This window comes from Condylura cristata, unplaced genomic scaffold, assembly GCF_000260355.1.
Source record: "Condylura cristata isolate star-nosed mole 26May11 unplaced genomic scaffold, ConCri1.0 scaffold00004, whole genome shotgun sequence".
NCBI classification, from domain to species: Eukaryota; Metazoa; Chordata; class Mammalia; order Eulipotyphla; family Talpidae; genus Condylura; species Condylura cristata.
The window spans coordinates 64,131,821-64,154,316 of NW_004567105.1; the positions used below are offsets into that span (position 1 = coordinate 64,131,821).

General features: G+C 40.2%; 3 protein-coding genes across 5 annotated transcripts in view; 1 reads left to right on the top strand and 2 right to left on the bottom strand.

The window, feature by feature from the left end:
- Positions 1 to 13,381, bottom strand: part of KIF15 (kinesin family member 15) — a 39,678-nt gene extending 26,297 nt beyond the window's left edge. The window contains exons 1-10 of one of the 2 annotated variants that reach the window (XM_004676257.2): positions 13,321 to 13,374; positions 10,112 to 10,154; positions 9,120 to 9,303; positions 8,148 to 8,224; positions 6,354 to 6,391; positions 4,894 to 4,991; positions 4,000 to 4,179; positions 2,275 to 2,484; positions 959 to 1,084; positions 680 to 802 (exon numbers count right to left, since the gene is read on the bottom strand). In XM_004676257.2, coding sequence (XP_004676314.1) covers positions 680 to 802; positions 959 to 1,084; positions 2,275 to 2,484; positions 4,000 to 4,179; positions 4,894 to 4,991; positions 6,354 to 6,391; positions 8,148 to 8,224; positions 9,120 to 9,303; positions 10,112 to 10,154; positions 13,321 to 13,339 — 1,098 coding nt within the window. In that variant the 5' untranslated portion in view covers positions 13,340 to 13,374. Of the gene's footprint in view, positions 1 to 679; positions 803 to 958; positions 1,085 to 2,274; positions 2,485 to 3,999; positions 4,180 to 4,893; positions 4,992 to 6,353; positions 6,392 to 8,147; positions 8,225 to 9,119; positions 9,304 to 10,111; positions 10,155 to 13,320 lie in introns of both variants that reach the window. The other variant, XM_004676258.2, reaches the window with a different exon arrangement.
- Positions 13,382 to 13,574: 193 nt separating this feature from the next.
- KIAA1143 (KIAA1143 ortholog) lies at positions 13,575 to 19,306 on the top strand. 2 transcript variants are annotated; one of them, XM_012735042.1, is made up of 4 exons: positions 13,575 to 13,718; positions 15,220 to 15,364; positions 15,953 to 16,163; positions 16,958 to 19,306. In XM_012735042.1, the coding sequence occupies exons 1-4, from the start codon at positions 13,611 to 13,613 to the stop codon at positions 16,968 to 16,970; spliced, it is 477 nt and encodes a 158-aa protein (XP_012590496.1). In that variant the 5' UTR covers positions 13,575 to 13,610; the 3' UTR covers positions 16,971 to 19,306. The 2 variants fall into 2 exon arrangements, with proteins under 2 accessions (XP_012590496.1, XP_004676316.1); XM_004676259.2 differs by having other exon boundaries at positions 15,953 to 19,306.
- A 1,678-nt stretch (positions 19,307 to 20,984) lies between these two features.
- Positions 20,985 to 22,495, bottom strand: ZNF501 (zinc finger protein 501). Its single transcript, XM_012735200.1, has one exon. It carries the CDS (start codon positions 22,262 to 22,264, stop codon positions 21,497 to 21,499), a length of 768 nt encoding a protein of 255 aa, XP_012590654.1. The 5' UTR covers positions 22,265 to 22,495; the 3' UTR covers positions 20,985 to 21,496.
- Between the last annotated feature and the right edge of the window lies 1 nt (position 22,496).

Sequence of the window (22,496 nt, forward strand, 5' to 3'; positions counted from 1 at the left end):
GGTCAGGAGAGGTCTGCGACGCCACGTGGGTCACCTCCATGGCTAGGGATCAAACTCATGCTGCAGTGGCTTCAGAGAGCTTCAAAATGTGGTGCTTTAACCCACTGCACCACCAGGGAGGGCCCAGTGGTGCTTTTTAACTACTAAGGTAGAGCTGAGTAGTTGGGATGGAGATGAAATCATACAAGAAGCCTAAAATATTGACTAACTAGCCCTTTAAGGGAAAAGATTTTCTGTCCACTGTTGTACACTAATATTAAGGAAGCTTCCTGTATATAAAGAAAGATGGGAATCCTTTAGAGTTGTAAACAACTTGAAAGACAATGTTTGTCAAAGTGTTTCATAACAAATATCCACCTCCATATAAACATAAACACACAAGGAATTCTGTTAGCCTGATTTAAGAGAAATAAATCTACCTAGTATCTCTAAGTTAATTATAAAGGAAAAACTTTTGCCCTCCCTTAAGAAAAAAACAGTCAAACAAAAATGACCGTAGATTTATTATGTATCTCAAATTACATGAGTGCTAACAGAAGGCTAGAAAAGATGAACTAGAAATCTTGTTTAAAGTTAAACTTTCAGCAAATAATATAAGTTAATGTTAATATTAGATCAGTAACAAAAGTGAATTACTCCAAGTTTAAGCATATTTAATGAAAGATACTCAACATTTTACCTTATTTTTAATAAGCTTGGCTCTTTGGGCAAAATTAAGTGTTGACAGGGTTTCCCCAAAACATCTGGATCCAGGATGAACATTTGCAATTATAGCTGTTCTGGCATTACCTCCAAGGGAATCCTGTTTAATGATATGAACACAGGTTCAGATGAGAAGGTATAAAATCTTTTTATGTAAAGAAAATGTATCCTTTGGTCTCCACAATGGAGAGACTGTTGGTCAATCACAGTGAACAATACCAAAACAAGAGCCCAGGAAGCCAATCATCTCTTTTACCCGAAGTAAGAAGGTAAGTTTGGAGTCTCTGTAGCAAACATGTCTCTGTTTCCCGTTTCCCACGTCCACAAGTGCAGTAATCACTTGGCCCAGGCAGCTCAGTGATCGGTTTATGTTACCTGCCTCCTAAATAAGAAAAATTTAGAAAAAAGATTGGTTTCTTTTTGTTGTTCTCAGAAATTTTTAAGGACAATCAACTTGTCATCAAAAAGATGTCAACTAATCCATTACCTTTTCCTATTTGACATGTGTAAAACTTTTCATATTCAAAGACAAAAACAAAAATCCTATGAAGGAGGGAAAAAACCAATGTCACCTTATGATTGTAATATGTAATACTTCAAAAACAAGCTATAGGCAAAAATTACAAACTAAGGGGAAAAGTTGGAGTAGTACATGAATAGGCATATTTTTCACTTTATATTAAAATCTTTGCTAAATGGCAAAGGTATAACTAATAAGCCACCTCCACATTCCACAATGCCACTGAAGCACTTATTACTAGGGAATATTCAGTCTAGTTCTGTAAAATGTAACACAAATCCTTAAGACAGTAGCTTGGGAGACAAAGAAAAATGCTTGAGTTAAATGTTTTATTATAGGTAACATATTTCATTAAGTGGGTATGCAATGGTGGAAATATAGAAAAATGAGAAAACAAGTGGAAATGATAAAGCAAGAGGCTCTGAGTTCAGTTGCCACCATCTGTACCACTCAGTAAATCAGAAAGGGGGTTGGGGTCACAATGAAGGGCCCTGTCTGTGAGTTGGACCATCTGGTTTTGAACATCAGCTCCAACTTTAGCTTGCGAGTCCCTGGACAACTTACTTTAGTTTTACTGTTAAAGAGAAAGAATAGGATCCACTTCCTGGATGTGCTGGGAAGGTTAATGATTTCACATACAGCACTTAGAAAGGCCCAGCATATGCCATACCATAAACGGCTACTACTTTTCTTATGTTTCCTATCTCAACAGAAACATGAGCCCAAGGTTGCCTGAAACACCCCAGAGCTCAGGTGGCTCACATTCTTACCATACCTTTCGTGCAAAAAGCAGACTAGACTCTACCATTTCCGACTCCAATCAGTCCATGTTATACCCATACGCTGCCACTGTACTGTCATCCTTCTGGCATGAACTCAAAAAACACTTGTCCTATGACATGTGCATTCACTATTCTTGCCCCACAACAAAAATTTCTATTTCAGATGTGAGCAATTTATTTCTTTGTAGCAGTCACAACACTTGGCCTGATACTGACTTCTAATAAAAATTCATACCCACATTGAACTGAAGACCATAATTCATTTCTTACCTTCAACCTCATTCCTTCTGCATGGGTATCTTTTTGCCTCTCAGATCCTGCTAAATCCACCAGGTTGAGCAGGGAGGTCCGTATATTGACAGTCTCGTTGCTTTTTTCCATTGACTCTATTGTAATTGTAAAGACTGCATGAGACCTGGAGGATTCCCTGTTCATTGATGTTGATGCCACGCGTCTGTTTCTCCACCCTCCAGACAATACCTACGGTAAAAAAGAAAATATATTACAAAACTTTTTTTTTTTTTAAGATTTATTTATGCATACAGAACTGGGGTACAGGCCAGAGGTGCAAGGGCAGTGAGAGGATTCACCAGAGACAGAGTGGGGAGCAGAACAGGCAGATTGATGAAGTACCCTGCTAAGGGGAGCAATGGGTGAGACAAAAGTCTTCTGTGTCATGTGGTTCATCTCCCTAGCCAGGGATCGAGCCCAGAAACAGCTGGCTAGTTTCATAGTGCTGTGCTTTAACCTACTACGCCACGAGAGAGGACCCTTATTAACACAGCTTTTCAATGTATGCAACAGCCACGAACATCAGTAGAAAATTTGTAAAGGATAGTAATAAGGAACATACTTAAGGATTTTTTTCTTCTTTTTTTTCTGTTAAACTCCCTCTCCATAGTATGGAAAGAGAACAAGTAGGAAATCAGAAGCTTTCCCATTCTCTACTTGTGTCAACGTAGCATACATCATAAGTCCTTCTAGTCTTTCTTTACCTACACAATGAGCAAATTAGACAAGATGAACCTGGAAATTCACTTCAAGTGTAAAGTTTTTATCAGTTCTTTTGGTGTACATTTATTTGTGCCCCCTCCCTATTCCCTATGCCAGCACACAGGAAGGCTCAGGCTGCAGGCTCTGGAATTAGATGAACATGAGTTCAGTCCGACCCCACTGTTTTCTAGCTGTGTGAGCAAAGGCTAACTGAACCTTTTAAGGCTCAGTCTCATATTTACAACATGCGAAATGTGAACACTACAAAAGCAGAACAGCTCAAACTTACCAATCACGTAGGGAGCTTGTTAAAATCCAGATTTTAATTTAGTAGGGGTAAGGTAGGGCTAGGTATCCAGCATTTCTAAAATGCTCCCAAATGACAGTCTGAAAACTATGTCAGTAACATATGCATGCGGCAGTATTCTCAGTGCTGTGGAGCAGTCTGCAGCCACAGCAGCACAAGTTCAATCCCCGGCCAGGGGTCCAAATCACATGGCAGAGCAGACCTCTCCTGTATAGCCCCCTGCTCCCTTTTGCAGTGTACTTCGTCAATCTACTGTTCTGCTTCCCGCTCTGTGTCTGGTGAGTCCTCTCACCCTGCGCCCACACCTCTGGCCTGCACCCCAGGTCTGGAATGCATAAATAAATAATTTTAAAAAATAAATAAAACCAATTAACCAATCAAATTCCATAAAGTACATAGGCTATTTTCCCCATTTTGTCTCTGGTGAATCCTTCACCCCCTGGTACCTCTAGCCTGTAGACCTGTTCTTAAATGCATAAACAAACAAATCTTTAAAAAAAAAAAGTTCAAGATTCTATTTAACTAAGGGGACATCTATAAAATACTGTCATTCTTTTTTCTTCTCAATAATCTTCTATCTTATGCCTTTGTAAATATTTTTAGTACCACAATTCTTGAGATCAAGGAGCTTTTTTGAGATCAAGGAGCTTTTCACAGCATGCTACATTCACTGCCTAAATATAAAAGGAGGGTACCTGATAGGCTTCGGCAGCTGAGGTCACTGCCTGCTCCACTGAACCAACAACAAAGACCCCCTTCTTGATGTGCTCCCTTAAGTACAGTCCAGCTGATGCAGAGTCCAGTAAGTCATAGATCTGTTCGTTGTATATTTCAATAAAAGAACACTTACAAAGGAAACTCTTTCCAGCTCCAGCCTGCAAAACGAGAAGCCTTATTTAAATGTATTATTTCCATACATTCACCCTTCTTTTTGAGCATTAATATTTGACATGTTTCTACAAAGCAGTAAATGGTAAACCAGTGTCATATGTCAGTCTCCTTGGCACGTGTGTAGTAGAACCTAGAACATTAATGATTATGAAGCCTAGATCTCACCAAGGTACGAAGTACAATCATGAAGATGGGCCATCCTGGGAACCAATGGCGGAGGAAAGCCTACACCCACCCCGATGAGGGAGCCACACATGTGGAACAGATAATGGTCAAGTACTAGCAGGTGCCACAGGAGGGACGAGCGGCCCATCACTACTAGATGAGATGACGGGGCTCTGGGGCCATCCGTAGCCAACTGTCATTAGAGAGACAGGAGACGGGCTTACTGAAGCTGTTTTCCTCAGTTAAGGTTTTCTTTACACTTTCAAAATCCGAGATCCTAATGATCACTGTATTACATTTTTTAATTAACAATCCCATGTTGACTATGTTTTATAAAGTAAAAGCTTAAATTGAAAATAAACCTCAGATTCCTTAATTTTATCCTAATAATTGAAAGGGGTTTTCATGTCACACTAGACAATCCATACAGAATCTACCTAACACCCTCATGTCTCATGAGCTAATTGTTAGTAGCTGACTACTCAAAACTAGACTATATCATAGAATCACTTTATTTTTATGTTAAGTTTTACCTTCTCTTTTTCACGTTCAATTAAGGAAAATAAATATTCAAAGCTCCGTGGGATTACTCCTCTCAGATTATGAGAAAAATTATCAGATTCAGATGGTCCTAAAAATACAGATACATAAGAAAAAGCTATTTATTTTTATACTGTTACAGGAGTCCTTCAAAATGGCAACACTAAAAGGCAATTTGTACAAAATTAAGCTGACACATTGCAAAGTCAGTTTCAGATTTGTACTTCAAAACAAGTTATATTTTGGTCAATGAAAGGCCATATAGTAGAACCAGCCTATGAACAGGGTGAAAGGAAAGTCCCACATATAGTCACCTACATATTTTTAAAACTAGTTGTTGTTTGATAAAGAAAAAAAGCCATCTATGTAACAAGTTTGAAATTTTTCCTATAATCAGGTACCAAAATTAGCAGAAATATCAAATAATTATATTTTATTCCGTGTATATGCCAATCATCCTCATTGGCTGACATGTACAAACTAGCTGTGTGACCACAGGATAATAAATCTGAGTTTTCAACTGTGAAAGAGAAGATAATAACAGTCATAACTCACTCATAGAGCATTACTAAAACCTGGCCTCACTAATGCATTTTGCATCGGGCAGTCAATGCCAGACTAGTAGAAAGATTTTGTAAGAATATTTCACAAAAGGCCCTCACTGGTGGCACAACCACCAGAAAGCTCACAGCAGCTGCTTCAGTGCAAGTTCAATCACCCGCCAGGGAGCTGACCCATATGGCGTGGAGACCTCTCCTGACCCACCCGCTGCAGTGTATTTCAGTCAGTCTTCCTGTTCTGCTCCCCACTCTGCCTCTGATAAATCCTTTCACCCCTCCTGCACCTCTGGCCTATACCTCAGTTCTGTGTACATAAATAAATAAATCTTTAAAAATTAATATTTCACAAGGTTTTTATGGAGACAGAAAACTACAGAATAGTTTGCTATTTTGTTAACACTGGAAAAGAGTGGCTATGTAAATACAGTAACATATACAGCAATGGAAACACATGAAACAACAAGAGTGCATAGAGAAACTCTGCTGAGAGAAAGAAGCCAGAAGTTAAATGAATACACAGGAAATGTTTAAAAACAAACAGAACGAATGATGATACATTCAGAGCAATACATACTTCAGGGACAGGGAGGGGGCGCTCACGGACTCAGAATCTTAACCTGGTCGGGGGTTATGCAGGCACATAAATATGTTAAATCCGTGAAACCCAATTCAAAAGCTTTATTAAGCACCCACTCTGCATTAAGTACTGAGTTGTAAACATAACTGTAAATACACACTTTCCTATTGTGGAATTTGTAATTTCATGAAACTATAGGAAATATTCTTAATTTTATGAAGTCAGCATCATATATAGAAATTCTGCCTGCCCAAAAATGCACTAGGTACTGTATCATCACAGAAAGAGAAGATAAAATCAAAAACTGTTTACTTACCCATCATAGTAAATGTTTTGCCTGAGCCAGTCTGCCCACTGTAAAAGAATGGTTTATATATTTTTACACATGGAATTTTAAGACTACCCTCCTATTTTATATATCCTATTACTGTATAAATTTTACCCACACAAACTTTTCATTTTTTTCATTCTTTTTTAAAAGATTTTATTTTTATTTACATATGTATACAAGAACTGGGTGTAGGCCAGAGGATGGTTAGGGGCTAGGGGGTGAAGAGAGTCAGGTGGGGAGCAGAACAGGCAGAATTTAAACTTAATATAGTTATAACTTACTTGTTCTGAGTCAACTGTAAGTGAGCCAGTGGCACACACACAAAGCGGCATATGCTCAGTGTGAATTATAGCATTCATGATAACCTGTGAAACACTGCTAGTTCTAAATGAAGTCAAGTCTATTGCTAGAACAATTAGACTACAAACTGTTCCTATTCAGGAAATAAATCTGAAATTATACTTAAAATTCACCTCATAAAACTGCCAAGGTTATCAGAATGCCTCTGGTCCTCCAGCTTACAGTTCAACATTAACTCTAGCAATATTTTAAGGTTGCCAATATTCAGATATTCAGGATCATGGCACTTTATACATTTAGAAGACAGTCTGGCAGATTATGACGTTAACCACAGACTTATTATAAAGGAACACTGCCGATGGAGAATCTCACACAGGATCCAGACAACTTTAAAAGTGTTCTACCTGTATGCTAGGCCTGAACAAATAAGTAAAAGGAGGATAAAGGCAGGAGCCAGATTTCTCACTGTCAACAAGGGAAATTACACACAAGGACAGTCAGAGAAAACCCTTTAGATTTACTGGATTCTAGAATGAGCCTATGTGGACTCTAAACCCTTGGATTAGAGGCAGAGACATTATTATAAGTTCATGTTTAGCTTAATTATAAACAAATTGATAGAAATCACATTTATACATATTTATATACAAAATATATACTTTACATAAAGTTTATATGTACTAACTCATGCCTACATACCATAACTACCATGTTATAGACATGATTAGCTTATCTACATACAGTACTTAGAACAGAAGCAATAATACTCCAGCAGCAACAAATACACCTAGTATCTAGATCTTGGTTTCTAAATACCATTTTCAATAACATTGTTGATTCTAGGACTAGGACAGAGAAAATACAAGATGGGCAAGGAGCATCTTGTAGTATCAGAAATTTCATAAGAAAGCATTCAAAACAAGATGTGACATATCAAAGGGATACAGAAACCAATCTCAAATAGTTTCCAGTGGCCAAACTAACAATATGAGCAAGAAGATAAAATAAGGCCATAGTATAACACAAAGTATTAATATAAAATAAATGTATATGACTCCATAACATACAAGTAACTAAATAAAGACATAAATGGAGAAGAGACACATCTTCCTTAGAGGAGGATTCCACATGACTTATGTGGATATTCTCTAGGAGGTGGAACTTGTCACCTTTGCCTAGATTATCCAGCTGGGGTCAATCTAATCAAATGATTCCTCCATCTTCGAGAACCTGTCCCAGCTGTAATGACACAGAGATGTGACTAGGGACGAAAAGTCAAGTAATGTGTGTGGCCTCCAGAACACAGGAGAGGCAAGAAGGGGATTCTCTCCAGGCTTCCAAAAAGGCACACAGCATATGAGAACTGTATCAGACTTCTGATCTGTTATTTCAAGCCTCTAAATTTGTTGGAGCAGCCATAGGAAAAAAGAGAAGCACTTGCTATTGTACCCTTGTATAAGAACACAGTCAACGACTTACTATGCAAAGATGGTACCGTTATATCCACTCATGCAAGACTCCACAATGCCCTTGGCCACAGTTGAGAACACAGACTCCTACAAACATAAGCACCAAGCATGTAAACATTTCATTAAAATGTACTCATTAAATACCTACATAACAATAAAAACTATGTGAGATTTTTTTTAACACCTGTGCTAACACAGAAATTACATCCAGTAGGAAAGTACAGACAGGACATTTCCATCACTGCAGAAAGTTTTGTTGTACAGAGCTGACTAGATGTCGACTAAATTGTTACTTACAAAAGCAGTTACTAACATCATAGAAATCTAAGTCCATCCCTCTTTGATATGATCTAAATGCCTATGTCCTCCCCAAAATTCATATGGTGAATCCTGACCCCCAATGTGATGGCATTTAGAAAGGGCCTTGAGAAAGACCGCATCATGAGGGTGAAGGAAACCTCATTCTGGGAGTAGTGCCTACATAGATTATCTCCAAGAGGTAGAACTTAATCAGCAGAGTAAGAAACCTTGCTTTCGCTCTCCTCTCCAGTCAGAAGGGAGCTATTTACAAGCCAAGAAATGCACCTCACCAGACCCTCGATCTGAGGGTCCTATTTTATACTTTCCAGCCTTCAGAACCCTGAGGAATGTTTTCTGTTTAAGCCACCCACATTTGATGCCACAGTGAAAGAAACACTCCTTGAATTAGGCAATTCAACTGTACCTGTCACTCTAAGCAGCTCTGAAAAGGACGCCTTCACTAACCCATCACTAGATGGAGAAAGTACAGCAGGCTTATGTCATTCTGGCATAAAGACTGATGAAGGAAGAAAAATATTTGCTAAAATGCAATTTGAAATATTTATGGATGTTTGCACATCCTTCTCAGAGCTCTATAACAGTAAAAGGGGGCCAGAAATGAAATCCTCACGAATAAGTTTCCTGTGTTCCAAGGAGAAAGCTGTTCCAAAACGCTCATCACCTGCGTGGTGTCCATGTCTGCTACGTGATCGAACGTGAAGGTCTTGGGCTCAGGATTGGAATGCAGTCGAAGAGTCGTGGGGGAGAGCACAGATAGGCATAGATTTTGCTCCCCATCAGTTGATCCAGAACCCTCTTTAGGAGGACGAATTCGAACAAAAACTTTGATGGCATCACCTTCATTACTAAGGACAAAAATGTAGTAGCTAAGTTATTAGAGGAGCCTGAAAAGGGACGAGTCTCCTGTTTCCTGTTTCCATTCTGAGTTTCCCCCAAAGCCCAGGATCTAGTCATTCATATTTACCTCCTTTAAGGGTCTCAAAAGCCCACACACTTTACCGATTTGCTTCCTAAGTCTTCACTTGAAACCCACCCAAAGGTAGGTGATTTCTAAGGCACTCTAAACCCAGCTTGTCTGATTTCCCTTAGTAGCAATAATAAATCATCCCAAGGGAGAATTATGTTACTTATAATTATTAAGCTAAAAAATATTAAAAATAAAATCAAGATAAAATAAACAGATATAGGCCCTCCCTGGTGGCGCAGCGGGTTAAAGCACAGCACTGAGAATCTAAAGCCGCCTCCGCATGAGTTCAATTCCCGCCTGCCCCGGAGGTGACCACATGGCGTGGCAGACCTCTCCTGACCCGCCCGCTGCTCCCCTCAGCAGTGTACTTCATCGATCTGCCTGTTCTGCTCCCCACTCTGTCTCTGGTGAAGCTTCTCACCGCCCCTGAGCCTCTGGTCTGTACCCCAGTTCTGTATGCACAAATAAATAAATCTTTAAAAAAAAAAAATAAAAAATAAACAGATATAATTATCCTTTGATCTAGAAGATGAGGAGACAGAGGGAAGGAGAGAATGATGTTTCTCAAGTTTCCAGGTAGTTGAAGGTCCAGCTTAATTTTGAACCAAGTGCCACTCACTACACTAGTTGTTTTAGGAACACTACATTCCCTAACCTTCGTTGTTATCAACAGGTTTTTCCCTTACCTTGGTTGGCTAGACTGACCATTTGTCACATTGCGTAATTCAGCTAGAAAAAAAAAATAAGACATCATTAAAGGTGCTTAAAACAGTAGGGTGATGATGAAAAAGGTCTGGGTGCCCATTACTGCTGCCCCCCCACCCCCGTCATCTGACACACGTGATGTAATGGATGTGATGGAGGTGATGGGAGGTGATGGTGGTGATGATGAAAAAGGTCTGGGGTCCCCGTTACTGCTGCCCCCCGTCCTGTCACCTGACACACGTGATGTGATGGAGGTGATGGTGGTGATGACGAAAAAGGTCTGGGGTCCCCGTTACTGCTGCCCCCCGTCCTGTCACCTGACACACGTGATGTGATGGAGGTGATGGTGGTGATGACGAAAAAGGTCTGGGGTCCCCGTTACTGCTGCCCCTCCCTCCTGTCACCTGACACACGTGATGTGATAGATGCGATGGTGGTGATGATAAAATGGTCGGGAGCCCTCGCTACTGCTGCCCCTCCCTAAAAAATAAAATAGCAACCCCATTCCTATTTAGCCTGCTGTTCAGTTGCTGACACTCCTTTCTCAGTCTCCTGGGTTCCCTGAATCTTTTGACAGTGGGGAGCTCCTGGGCCTAGCCTTGATCTTTCTCTCTATTTTATCCATACATGCTCCATTGGTGATGACATCAGACTCATGGTTTTAAATGTTACATATATATGCTAACAAATCCCTAATTCTCCCTGGAAGGTCTCCAAAGCCCAAATTCTTTCTATTTAATTGCCTACTGGATATCTCCAAATTAGATTTCTAACAGGTGATTTCTCAAATTTAATGTATGCAAAACTGAGTTCCTATTCACCACATCCTCACTCAAAATATGCCTTTCCATCTCATTTAGTAACAACTTTCCTTTTCCAGTTGCTTAAACCAAATACCTGATCCCTTTCTTTCTTATCATAACCAACCTGGTTAGCCAATCTCTGCCTCTACCTTCAAAACATACCCAGAATCCTAGATAAAATCCACTGCCATGACCACCTGGGAGCCAAGCCAGCAATATCCCTTGATATTACAACTGTCTCTCTGCTCCTCTCATTCATTCATTGACTTCCTTTATTCTTAATTCAGAAGATAGAATGAGTCTTTAAAAGGAAGTCAGAGATCGGCCCTCCCTGGTGGCTCAGAGGGTTAAAGCACAGCACAAAGAAGCTAAAGCCGCTTCCACATGAGTTAGATTCCCGCCTGCCCCGGAGGTGACCACATGGTGTGGCAGACTTCTCCTGACCCGCCCCCTGCCCCCCTCAGCAGTGTACTTCATCCATATGCCTGTTCTGCTCCCCACTCTGTCTCTGGTGAATCCTCTCACCCTCCGCATCTCTGGCCTGTACCCCAGTTCCATATGAATAAATAAATAAATCTTAAAAAAAAAAAAAAAGGAAGTCAGAGATGATCAACTTCCAGCATGACAGTGAGGGGAGTGCCACTAACTCATTGTCCAATGAATTGATTAAATAATTTTTTTAAAACATTTAAAGCCTCTGTCCAATTTTTCTTTGTTACAACAATAAAAATTCTGATTTATTGAACAAAAACAACAACAAAAAAAAACATTTAAAGCCTCTATACATGGTTGTAAAGACAAGTAGCAAATGAAGTAACATCTATTCAAGAAAATGTATGGAAATCTACAAGAAAGTAAGTCTGTTGTACTTGAACCAAGATTGCTCCCTCCCTTCCTGCTAAGTAAATCAGAAACTCCAGACCAGACCACACAGCCGACAATACTGGCATCCTCTCCCTTTACCTCCCAGCTCAAACGCTTCTTCCCAGGAGACTCAGGTTATCAGCTTCTCATCCTGCCTCTGGACAGCTGCCTGTTGCTGAGAAATGCAACTCGGAAGTGTGAGTTTCCTTCTCCAACCATCACCCAAATTGGGGAACCGGGAACAAGAATCAACACTGAACATAGTTCAAAGGGGAATCATAAACACAATTTTATTACAGTCTCATTACTCTGATTTCAAAGACAACCCCTGAGGCCAACAATATCACATGAAATAACCTTAGGCATAGAAGTAAAAGTGTTCCACATCCTGCTCCAGGTATCTGGACCACTGGGAATGCAAAGGGCAATTAATAGAGATGTCATCGACCTCAACTTTGCCAGCAAACTTAAGGGAAAAAGTAAAGTTCCCTATGAAAATCACAAAGAGGAGCAGTGAATACCTTTGCTCCATCACTAGAGAAAATGGAAGTATATAGACAGGACAGTCTTTCAAAGTCACACACACACACATGTATCACTTTCCACTAAATAAAAAGATGTTTTAATTTTAATCCAAAAAGGTAGCAGTTTGTATGTTAATATTTCCTGAATACTGAAAATGGTGGAGGGAAAGGAACATTTCAAACGCAGAAAAGAGAGCAGAGTGAGGTATGCATTTAACTGTACAATCATCCTAAAAGCCAAACAAACACATCAGATAACAACTGACAGCTAGAAGTATTACCATAGGAAGGTTCAAATACCAAAAGTTCACAATTTCTGCATTCTTCCAACATAGGCTTCTCCTTACTATTCACAGCATTCACAGAAACCCATTAAATCTGCTAGAAATCAACTTTAATAAGCCACACTCCTCAAAGTACTAGTCAATATGAGATGCGACACAGGAATTGGGCTAATAAAAAAGTGAAAATTTGAAGGCTTATTAAAAATAAAAGCGACCACATTCCCCTCCATGAAAACAAGGAAACAACCCTTGAGAAGAGACTAGACACGAAGGCATTGACGACGTTTCTACGCTTTAAAAGTCCCTTATCTAGGGACAATGCACAGTGGGCCCTTCAAAAGAGAACGCCGTGCTGGGACCATGAGTAAGCTCAGGAGGGTCAGTAATGTGGAAAGACGCAGAGGTGAGAGCCAGGCTGGCCCCCAGGCAACCGCAGAGAGGCGAGGACTAACAGCGGGATGGAGAAGGCGAGCTAAGAATGAAAGGTCGCTGGGCGCCGGTCTCTCGTTCCCAGTTCACTGCTCAGCCCCAGCGCCTACAACAGCCCAAGGCACAGGAGCAAGGGAAGAGAGCTGTTCCATCAGCGCACCGGCTGCAAGGGCACAGATTCCGAACGTCCAGCGCCGCTCAGTCTGCTCCCGGCTTCCGTGCCCACCCTGCAGGGAGCAGTCTTTCAAGGCGAGAATGAGGTCACAAAGCCGGACTTCTTACTTACTTTTACAGCCGGGCGCCATGGCACCCTCACCCCCAGATCCGAAGACCAACGCAGCGGATGCTCTAAGCTCCAACCGCGTCGCACACCCGGATTTCGCCCGCTCAAGATGGCCGCGAATTTGAATTTGGCGCTCGAGTGGGACGTTGACGCTAGCACGGAGGCTGCCATGTTGCCCGGCCTTGCTCTGGCGGGGGGGGGGGCGGAACATGGCGCGTGTGTGACGTCATGAGTAGGCGCCGGCGTCTCTGTACAATATAGATCGGCTGCGGAGAGTTGTCCCCAAAGCTGCCATGAGCAAGCGGAACCAGGTGTCGTACGTTCGGCCAGCCGAGCCGGCCTTCCTGGCCCGCTTCAAGGAAAGAGTCGGCTACAGGGAAGGGCCCACCGTAGAAACCAAGGTATGCCCAGCCCGTTCGCGTTATCTCGGAAACGCGACCTTCCCCGCACTTCCGGCATCTTCCTGGCCCTGGAGACCTCGGATTCTCGGGCCTCCTCTCACCAGCGCCCGGCCCCCTTTAGGTTGGTCCTGGGTGTTAACGGCCGGTCCGCTTCAGACAACCCTATCCTCTTTCTCACAGGAGCTCTTTGTCGTTTTCAGAATGCTGGTGTATTCTTTAAAATGTCATATTCTTGAAAATGACTTGACGCAGGTAAAGCCACTCATGCTTGGCAGGTTAAGAAAAGTCACTTTACCTGTCTCTTACTTCTCATACTTATCTCAAAACCTGTAACGGTGTGAGACGGTGTAGCATCGTTCCGTTCTCCAGATAAAGAAACTGAGCCCACTAGATCAAATCACCGAGTCCGAAACATCTTTGGACGAATGCCCTGAAATTATACCAGTGCTTTCTTTACCAAAAGAAAAGCAAGCAAGCAAAGGCCTTGACTGTTCTGGATCTGAATAGAAGTGGAGCTTCAGAACAGAGCTACACCTGATTAGTTCATGGTGGGGGTTGGTAGACGTCAACTTGCCAAGCTTTCCTCCAAAACATGCCCTACCTCCTTGGATAGAAAGACACTAGGATGCTAAGAAATGTGTGGAGAAATAATTTGGCACTCTGTGTCCCCATTTGAACTCAGACCCACCTCTCAAGTCCCTTAGAGCTTAGTAAACAAAAAGACTGACATAAACAGAAATTGTTCAGTCTAGTGAGTATGTGGTGAACCCAAAACACCATATTCTGTAACACTTCCCTCCCCTGCGTCATCTCTGCCTGGAAGCTCCTGGACGAATTACTCCTGTTCTTCAAATTACCTGTATTTCATTTGTAATAGTCATCATCATTTTGCATTGCAACCACTTGCTCTCCTTTGTATCTCCACTACTAAATCAGACTCTTGGTGTCTGATATTATGATTTACAAGAAATACTGATTTGGTCTTCTTCTGCCAGCATCCTGTTTATATCCCCAAAATTAGCTCTTTATGTCCACCTTTGGATATACATTTAGGATGTCCACCAAGTGAAGGTGTTGGAGGTGAGGAGAGAGCAAGCAGCGATGGAAAAGTAACTGTTATTTGCAGCTTTCTCTATTTCGGTGATATTTCATTGCTGTTGAGACTTTGAAAAGAGAGAGAAGTGAGAATAGTTGATGAAGAGCAGGAGGAACCCATGGGCTGGTGGAAATGCTGGCAGTAATGCAGCAGAGGACTCCTGACCCTGGGAACTGCAGGCTGGGGTCCTGCTTAGTTCCATACACCAGACTCCCCAGGGTGTAGAGAAAGCAGACCTGCCCCTACTGTGGTGAGGTCAGCCTGCTCAGTTACTTGACCATTCATCTCCAAACACAGTCAATAAAGTTACCTTCTCATTTTAGTAATTACAATTTCTCCCCTAGTGAGGAATGGTTGTATGTGTTCCAAGATAGGAACCTACATATTGTGTATATATTCCCCTAGCGAATCCCACTTCAGCCCCCAAGTGAAGATGGTGATCACAGTGACAAAGAAGATGAACAGCCTCAGGTGGTGGTCTTAAAAAAGGGAGACCTGTCAGCTGAAGAAGTCATGAAAATTAAAGCGGAAATAAAGGCTGCTAAAGCAGGTGTGTCTTGACAGTGTTGTGATTTTTCTAACAATTTTAGGGATCCCAGAGTATGATTATTTTACATAATAGCATGGCCTGTTAGAAGGAGACAGGCCTAGGTTCATACTTTGCCTTTTAACTTGTGACTGTGAAGAAGTTATTTAACCTCTTTGCCTCAGTTTCCTCACTAGTAAAATAGGGACAGTTGTGCCTGCTCTACTGGCTTATTAGGATTGAGAATTTAATAAAAGTGTACTGTGTAGGTCTAAGATGTGGTATGTCAGAAAATATTTTTTATTATTCCTAAATATTTATTATGTTGTTTTAGGGGACATGCCGGAATTCTAAGCAGTCACTTTTCAAAATACTTAAAAATACAAACTGATTATATTTAATTAGAAATTGGTAATATTATTCATACTTTAGTGAGTTGTTATTTAGTGACTGCCTCGCTTGTAAGCACAAGCTAGAGGCAGCAGAGCACAGTCTACACTGATTGAAGAACATCCTTACATGCAGTATGAGATTTTCTTGCCATTTAACTCTCCATTGACAGCAAAATAATGAAGATTGAGGAATTTTTTTTTAACTTTCTTTTTTCTATAGATGAAGAACCAGCCTCAGCTGATGGACGAATCATGTATCGAAAGCCAGTAAAGCGTTCTTCAAATGAACAAAACTCAGGCTTAACAGCAAGCTCAAAAAAGAAGAAGACAAATGAAGATGAAATAAACAAACAGGACTCAATTAAGAAGAATTCACAAAAGCAAATCAAAAACAGTAGTCTCCTTTCTTTTGACAATGAAGATGAAAATGAGTAAGTGTAAACATTTTGGACTTAGTCTTCTTTAAGTGTACATTGGATTTTTTTTTATAAAATAACACTTTTTTCTATTATATATTGGGTTGACAGAAAAGTCATGTTATATTTTTTCTATGTTTTTCAAGCAAAATATGTCATGACTTCCAACAATCCAATAGTTACTACAGGGTCATTATAGAAAAATTTCTAAAATACATGAAAAACTTATTAAGATAAAAACTGTGTCCTTCCATCAATGTCCCTTTGAAATGCCAACCTGTAAATGTTATTTACTATTGTTATTTCTCATGTAGGATGTATATCTATGTAAATTACATGTTTTTAACAAAATTGAGATTGTATTGTTTTTGAGATTGTTACGTGCTTCTCGCTTGACATTATATTGTGTTTTTCCAGGACAGAAAAATTGAAAATCTGGATATAAGTATCTACTAAGAATTTCATAAAAAAAGAGATCCCGTTGTATCTTCCTCAGTAGCATAACCCCATTTTAGATAGGGAAGATGATCATATACCAAGTTATTAATACCTCCCCAGCTCCTTCTAAGGGAAGCCATGTAACAGCTCTGGTAAATAAGAGAGACAAGGGAGACAAGTGGATCTTTTCCAAGTGAGGATCTAATACGTGATCTTGACACAGGTCAATAATGTATAACATGGTGACTGTAGTTGATAGCACTATAAAAAGAAAGCTGCAAGTGCAAGTCTACCTAATAAAGCCACTGGGTTTTTTATATAGAAAGACAAGATTTAGCAAACATGAACTTTTATCCTCTCGTCTCGTCTAGAGTGCAGACTTGATAACCCAGGAGGTCCAGGCCACTTTCAGATATAAGGAAGGCAGCCCCTTGCTCTAGGGGGTTCAGTGGAAAGACTCAGGATCCTGGACCCTGTGACATGCTTCTAGGAGCTACTGCGCCAGCCCTGGACTGCAGGCCTCAACTTCCTGGAATACAAGAAATAGCACCTTTCATTTAAGTCTGTCAGGTTTGTGGTACATGCAGCCCACGTGATACAGTAGTCGGGTAGACATGCTATACAGAAATCTCTGGGCAAGATTCTGGTGATTTCCTTAGAACCAGAATTCCTAGATCAAAGTATTTTAATATTTGTTAAAACTTTCATATTTACTTTCAAATTGCTTTTTAGGGTGTTTTACCATTTTGTTAGTTTACCATCTATAAGAGGCACTACACTTTATCTGAGATTAGAGTGCACCAGCCTTTACATGTGTTGTCAAAGTATGTGTTGAAAACTGTTTAATAGTTAAATTTAATTGGCGTTTTCTTTGATCCACCATGGAGGCTAAACATTTCAAGTGTTAACATTTTAGGTTTCTGTTTTTATTTTTTGTTTTCCCTTAGTATTTTTCTTACTAATGTACGAATTATGTAATCTGTCAGATTTTGTTATTGTTTCCCCACCTCAGTATCAGATTAAGAAGTATCTATATTTATTTCATTTGAAATTAATTTTGTCATCCTTTACCACAAATAACTGTCCCGGAATCACATCTGTTTCTCACTTGAAATACCTCTGCAAGTTCTCTAAGTGTTGGATCAAGAAAAGGAGAAAAACGCTGTAAATTCTGAGCCTTTCTAGGTAATCCATCAAGCCCCTGTTTAATCCTAACAATTTTCCTCATTTCTTCAAGTCAGCCAAAACTGGAGACTTGTTAGAATTCCACCCTTCACCAGCCACATCAATCTGAATTTATGAATTTCAGAGCATCGTACATTAGTACATCTCTTTCTCCTTTTTTAAAACCTACTGTCACATAATTTATGTGAGTTGACTAGGGATCCCTGAGAGGCTCTAGAAAGTATAGACAGTCCTAAAGATATTCTGCAGTTGTTTGTTACATAAGTCAAGTGATTTTCTTATCTATTATCACTATGTCTTGTACCAACCCCACATCAAGTCTTAATATGTCTTACTGTCTAGAGAGAGGGACTTTGTCTATTCACTGCTGCATCCTTAGTACCCATAACAGTAACTAGCAGATGAAAAGCATAAAAAATATGAGATGAATGAGTGTTTTTCTGCTGTTTAATAGACCAGTGAATCTTAAAGTGTGAATTTCACATGAGCAGTATTAGATTCCTGCTATCTTAAGAACAAGTTTTCAGGAAACTTACAGCAGTTTTATTCATAATTGCCAAACTAAGAGTCAACCAAGATGTTTTTCAGTATGTGGATAAACTGGTATATCCAGGTAATGGACTGTTCAGCATTTTAGAAAATCTAGTTAGCAAACCATGAAAAACAAGGGGAAACTTGAATACACATCAATCAGTGAAAGAAGCCGGTCTAAATGGATCACATATGTGCAATGCCAACTACAGGACATTCTGAAAAAGATAAAACTATGGCAACAATAAACAGATCAGTGATTGTTAGTATTTGGGAGAAATAACTAATTAGTGGAGTGCATAGTATTCTCAGGAGTGAAACTATTTTCTATGATACCACATGGTCGGTTTTTGTCCAGACCCATAGAATGCACAACTTTAAGAGTTAACCCTAAAGTAAATTATGACTTTGGGTGATAATGATGTGACACATTGTAGGCTCATTGGTTGTAGCAAATATACCACCCTAGTGCAGGATGCTGTTGAGGGGAGACAACATAAGTGGGTGCAAGAACTTAAGGATACTGTATACTCTGGACTTTCTCACTTGTGAGCCTGAAACTCTTCTAGAAAATAAGATCCATTAGCAAAATGGAGTAAGATTTGTGTTTTCTTGTTTATAATCATCTTTCTGAAACAAAAAGAACAAATAACATTGGTTGGGGGTGAGTGGGGTAACAGCTGGAAAGGCTTGTCCTTATTTACCTTCTTGTACCATAAATAGTTTAAATCTTGTACCATAAATAGTTTAAATCATGTCATTAAAGGTTAATGACATTTTAAAAATGAGATAAAAAGATTGTGCTCTCTAAAAATCCAAAAGCAATAATTTAAAATTAAAAAGCTTAATATAGACTAAAGACTTAAAAACAGTAATAGCTGTCAAGAGCACATACTATGTGTTAGGCACTGCTCTAAGTGAACTAGTTGATTTCTAAAGGGGGAGATGCCAGTAACATAAATATTAAATCAGTAGAGTTAATGATACAGCTATGCAACGTCTATCAACTAACAGATTCCGGGTAGATTGGGAAAAGCTCTGAAAAATCAGAATTTCCACTGCTAACTTATGTTATGACCTCCTTTTTTTGTATAATCATAATATCAAAATATTCTGAGCAACCATCAGTTTACAACTGGATTGTTTTAGCCTCATTAGGCTGCTGCTTGGTTTAGGCAAGCTGCCCCAGGTCTAGAAATTCCTCTGTCTCCTGAGACAGAAGGCAAGCCCCAGGAGAGATAAGACCCCACGGCATGAAAACTCCTGGGAAGCTTCCTTGTTTTCCTGAAATAAAAAAGCAAACCTCAGATAAGACTCCTAGGGCATAAGGACTCATGGACAAATTTTAACCTTGATTACACAGGTGTTGTTCGATACACAACTATTACAACTTTCTCTTGACAACTTTCTCTGTTACAACTTTACTCCTTTTTAAAACAAGCACTAGCCACTAGCTTTTCTTTAGACAATCACTGATAACACTAACACACTTATTACTTCCCCAAGACCCCTAATCTTTTGCTAACGAGCTCATCCCTTCCCAGACCCCTTCCTTTGAGTGATAACTAAACATTTGTACACATGACAGTTATCACAAAAACGTATAATCTAGTATACCATAAAATATTGACAAAAATACTTTGTTCCCCTTGTCCTTGAGAATGTTCCCCTATGCATTATTACAATTAACTACTTGTTACACAATATAAATAAAGACCTGCTGCGGGAATGAACAGGAAGACTTGCACCCAATCTGAACTCCCATGTCTATCTCGAGCCTGCTCTCCCCTCCCCTTTTGGAATCTCTGCTTGACTCGGCCTTCCCACCTTAGGGCCTTGCCTGTCTAGCCTCCAGACACCTCAATAGTTGGGGTGGTCCCCAACAAGTTGTGATCAGTTTTGTTTTTTCTTTTTTAAGGGAAAAAAGAAAAGCTAAGTAGAAAACACTGGAAGTAATGTATTTGAATGGTGAAATCATGAAATTTACAATCTTGCCACTTTAGGGCCCTCCCTGGTGGTACAAAGGGTTAAATCACAGCACTATGAAGCTGTCCTGCCTAGGAGGTGATCCACATGGCATGGCAGACCTCTCCTGGCCTGCCTGCTGCTCCCCTCCACAGTGTATTTCAGTTGATCTATCTATCCTCCCCATTCTTGTCTCTGGTGAATCCTCTCACACACACATCCCACTTCTGACCCCCAGCTCTTGTATGCATGAATCTTTTTAAAAATAAATATGCAATTCAGTAGCAGTCCTTCTGCCCACCTGTGAATATGCAGGTGCTCCTTTTTGCCAACTCTGTCCCTCTGTAGGACAGCAGCCCTCCTGCCTGCCAGTGACCTGTATCCTGCCAGGGCTTTTCTGCACTGACCTTCCTCAGCACTCAAGGCTGCCCACCTGTGGCCATGCAGGTTTCCTTTTAGAAAACCTATCCCGGGCTTTCCATGGTGGCATGGCAAGTTAAAGTGAAGCAATACGAAACTAGTGGGAGCCACTTCAACATGAGTTTGATCCCTGGACAGGGAGGTTCCCACATGGTGTGGCAAGACTTCTGTCTCGCATGCTGCTCCCCTCAGCAGTGTCCTTTGTCGATCTGTCTATTCTGCTCCCCACTCTGTCTCTGGTGAATTCTCTCAGTGCTCCTGCACCTCTAGCCTGTACCACAGTTCTGTATACATAAATAAGATGTTTAAAAAAATAAGTTGTGCAAAAGAATTTTTCATGCAGTCAGTGAAGTTTATCTTTTCATGAAAAATAGTTTAAAGTGAAAGCAGATCCAATTTTCTCAAGGATAAAGTGTGATTTTATATGTAGACATTTAATTTAAATAGCCTGTGGATTAAACATAAAAATTATGGTCCAGTTTCAAGAGCATTTTCCCCTAAGAACACTGCTTGTTTTTAATAATAAAATTTATAAACCTGTGGGACATCTGCCACTCAAAACCAATAGCAGTATTTAGTACATAGAATTTATTCTCAAGACAACCCCATTATTCTTGGGTGGGGCCACTGAAGTTAGGAGAGAGTAAGGTTACACATCAAATGTATTTTCTAGTTCCAAGATCTCCACTTTCCCAGCACAACACTGCCTCTTATTCAACAAACATGTCAGCTGAATACTGAGTGCTAAATTCCTAAGAATTTAGAAGGGAAACTTCTCTTGTCTTTCCACACTAGCTATATCCCAAGTTTTATTTTCCGCCATGAAGCCTCTGATGTCGTACAAGCGCTGAACGGTGCCTAAAGGACTTCCCACATTCAACACATTCATAAGGCTTTTCTCCAGTATGAATCCTGAAATGTTCACTAAGATGTGCTTGCTTGCGGAATGTTCTCTCACACTCACTACATTTATAGAGCTTCTCACCAGTGTGAATTCTTTCATGTTCAACAAGGAAAGAATTCTGAGCAAAGGCTTTCCCACATTCAGTACATTTGTATGGTTTCTCTCCTGAATGGACTCTCTGGTGCTGCATGAGACATGCACTCTGATTAAAGGCTTTCCCACATTCATAACACTTATAAGGTTTTTCTCCAGAATGACTTCTCTGGTGTCGAGTAAGACATATTCTCTGACTGAAAGCTTTCCCACATTCATTGCATTTATATGGTTTCTCTCCAGTATGAATTCGCAAGTGTTTAATAAGGGATGGATTCTGACAAAATGCTTTGCCACATTCCGTGCACTTGTAAGGTTTCTCTCCAGTATGGATTCTCAAATGCTGGACAAGGACTGCTTTTGTTTGAAAGGCTTTCTCACATTCACTGCATTTGTAAGGTTTCTCTCCTGTATGAATCCTCAGATGTTGAGTAAGATTTGACTGTTTACGGAAACAAGTTCCACATTCACTACATACATAGGGTTTTTCTCCTGTGTGAATCCTCTGATGCTGCATAAGAGAAGATTTTTGAGTAAAGAATTTTCCACATTCACTACACTTTGAAGATTTCTTCTGCATATTAAGTCTCAAAAGTATCACATAATATGTAGAATCTAGTTGGAGCTCATGTTACTTGTCATAAAATGAAGGGCACAGATTTACAGAAAACGTTCTCTCAAATTCATGATACTTATGAGGTATTTTCTCAAAGTGGATTATCATTAGACTAACACTATTCTCCACGGAGATCCTGTGTATATGTCCTGTGTGAATCCTCTGATGCTCAGTTCTGCAGCATTTCCCCTGCTGG

Coding starts and splice junctions, on each gene's coding strand:
- KIAA1143 (XM_012735042.1), top strand. CDS start 13,611: ATGAGCAAGCGGAACCAGGTGTCGTACGTTCGGCCAGCCGAGCCGGCC. Junction 13,719..15,219: donor GGCCCACCGTAGAAACCAAG/GTATGCCCAGCC, acceptor ATATTCCCCTAG/CGAATCCCACTTCAGCCCCC. Junction 15,365..15,952: donor AATAAAGGCTGCTAAAGCAG/GTGTGTCTTGAC, acceptor TTTTTTCTATAG/ATGAAGAACCAGCCTCAGCT.
- ZNF501 (XM_012735200.1), bottom strand. CDS start 22,264: ATGCAGAAGAAATCTTCAAAGTGTAGTGAATGTGGAAAATTCTTTACT.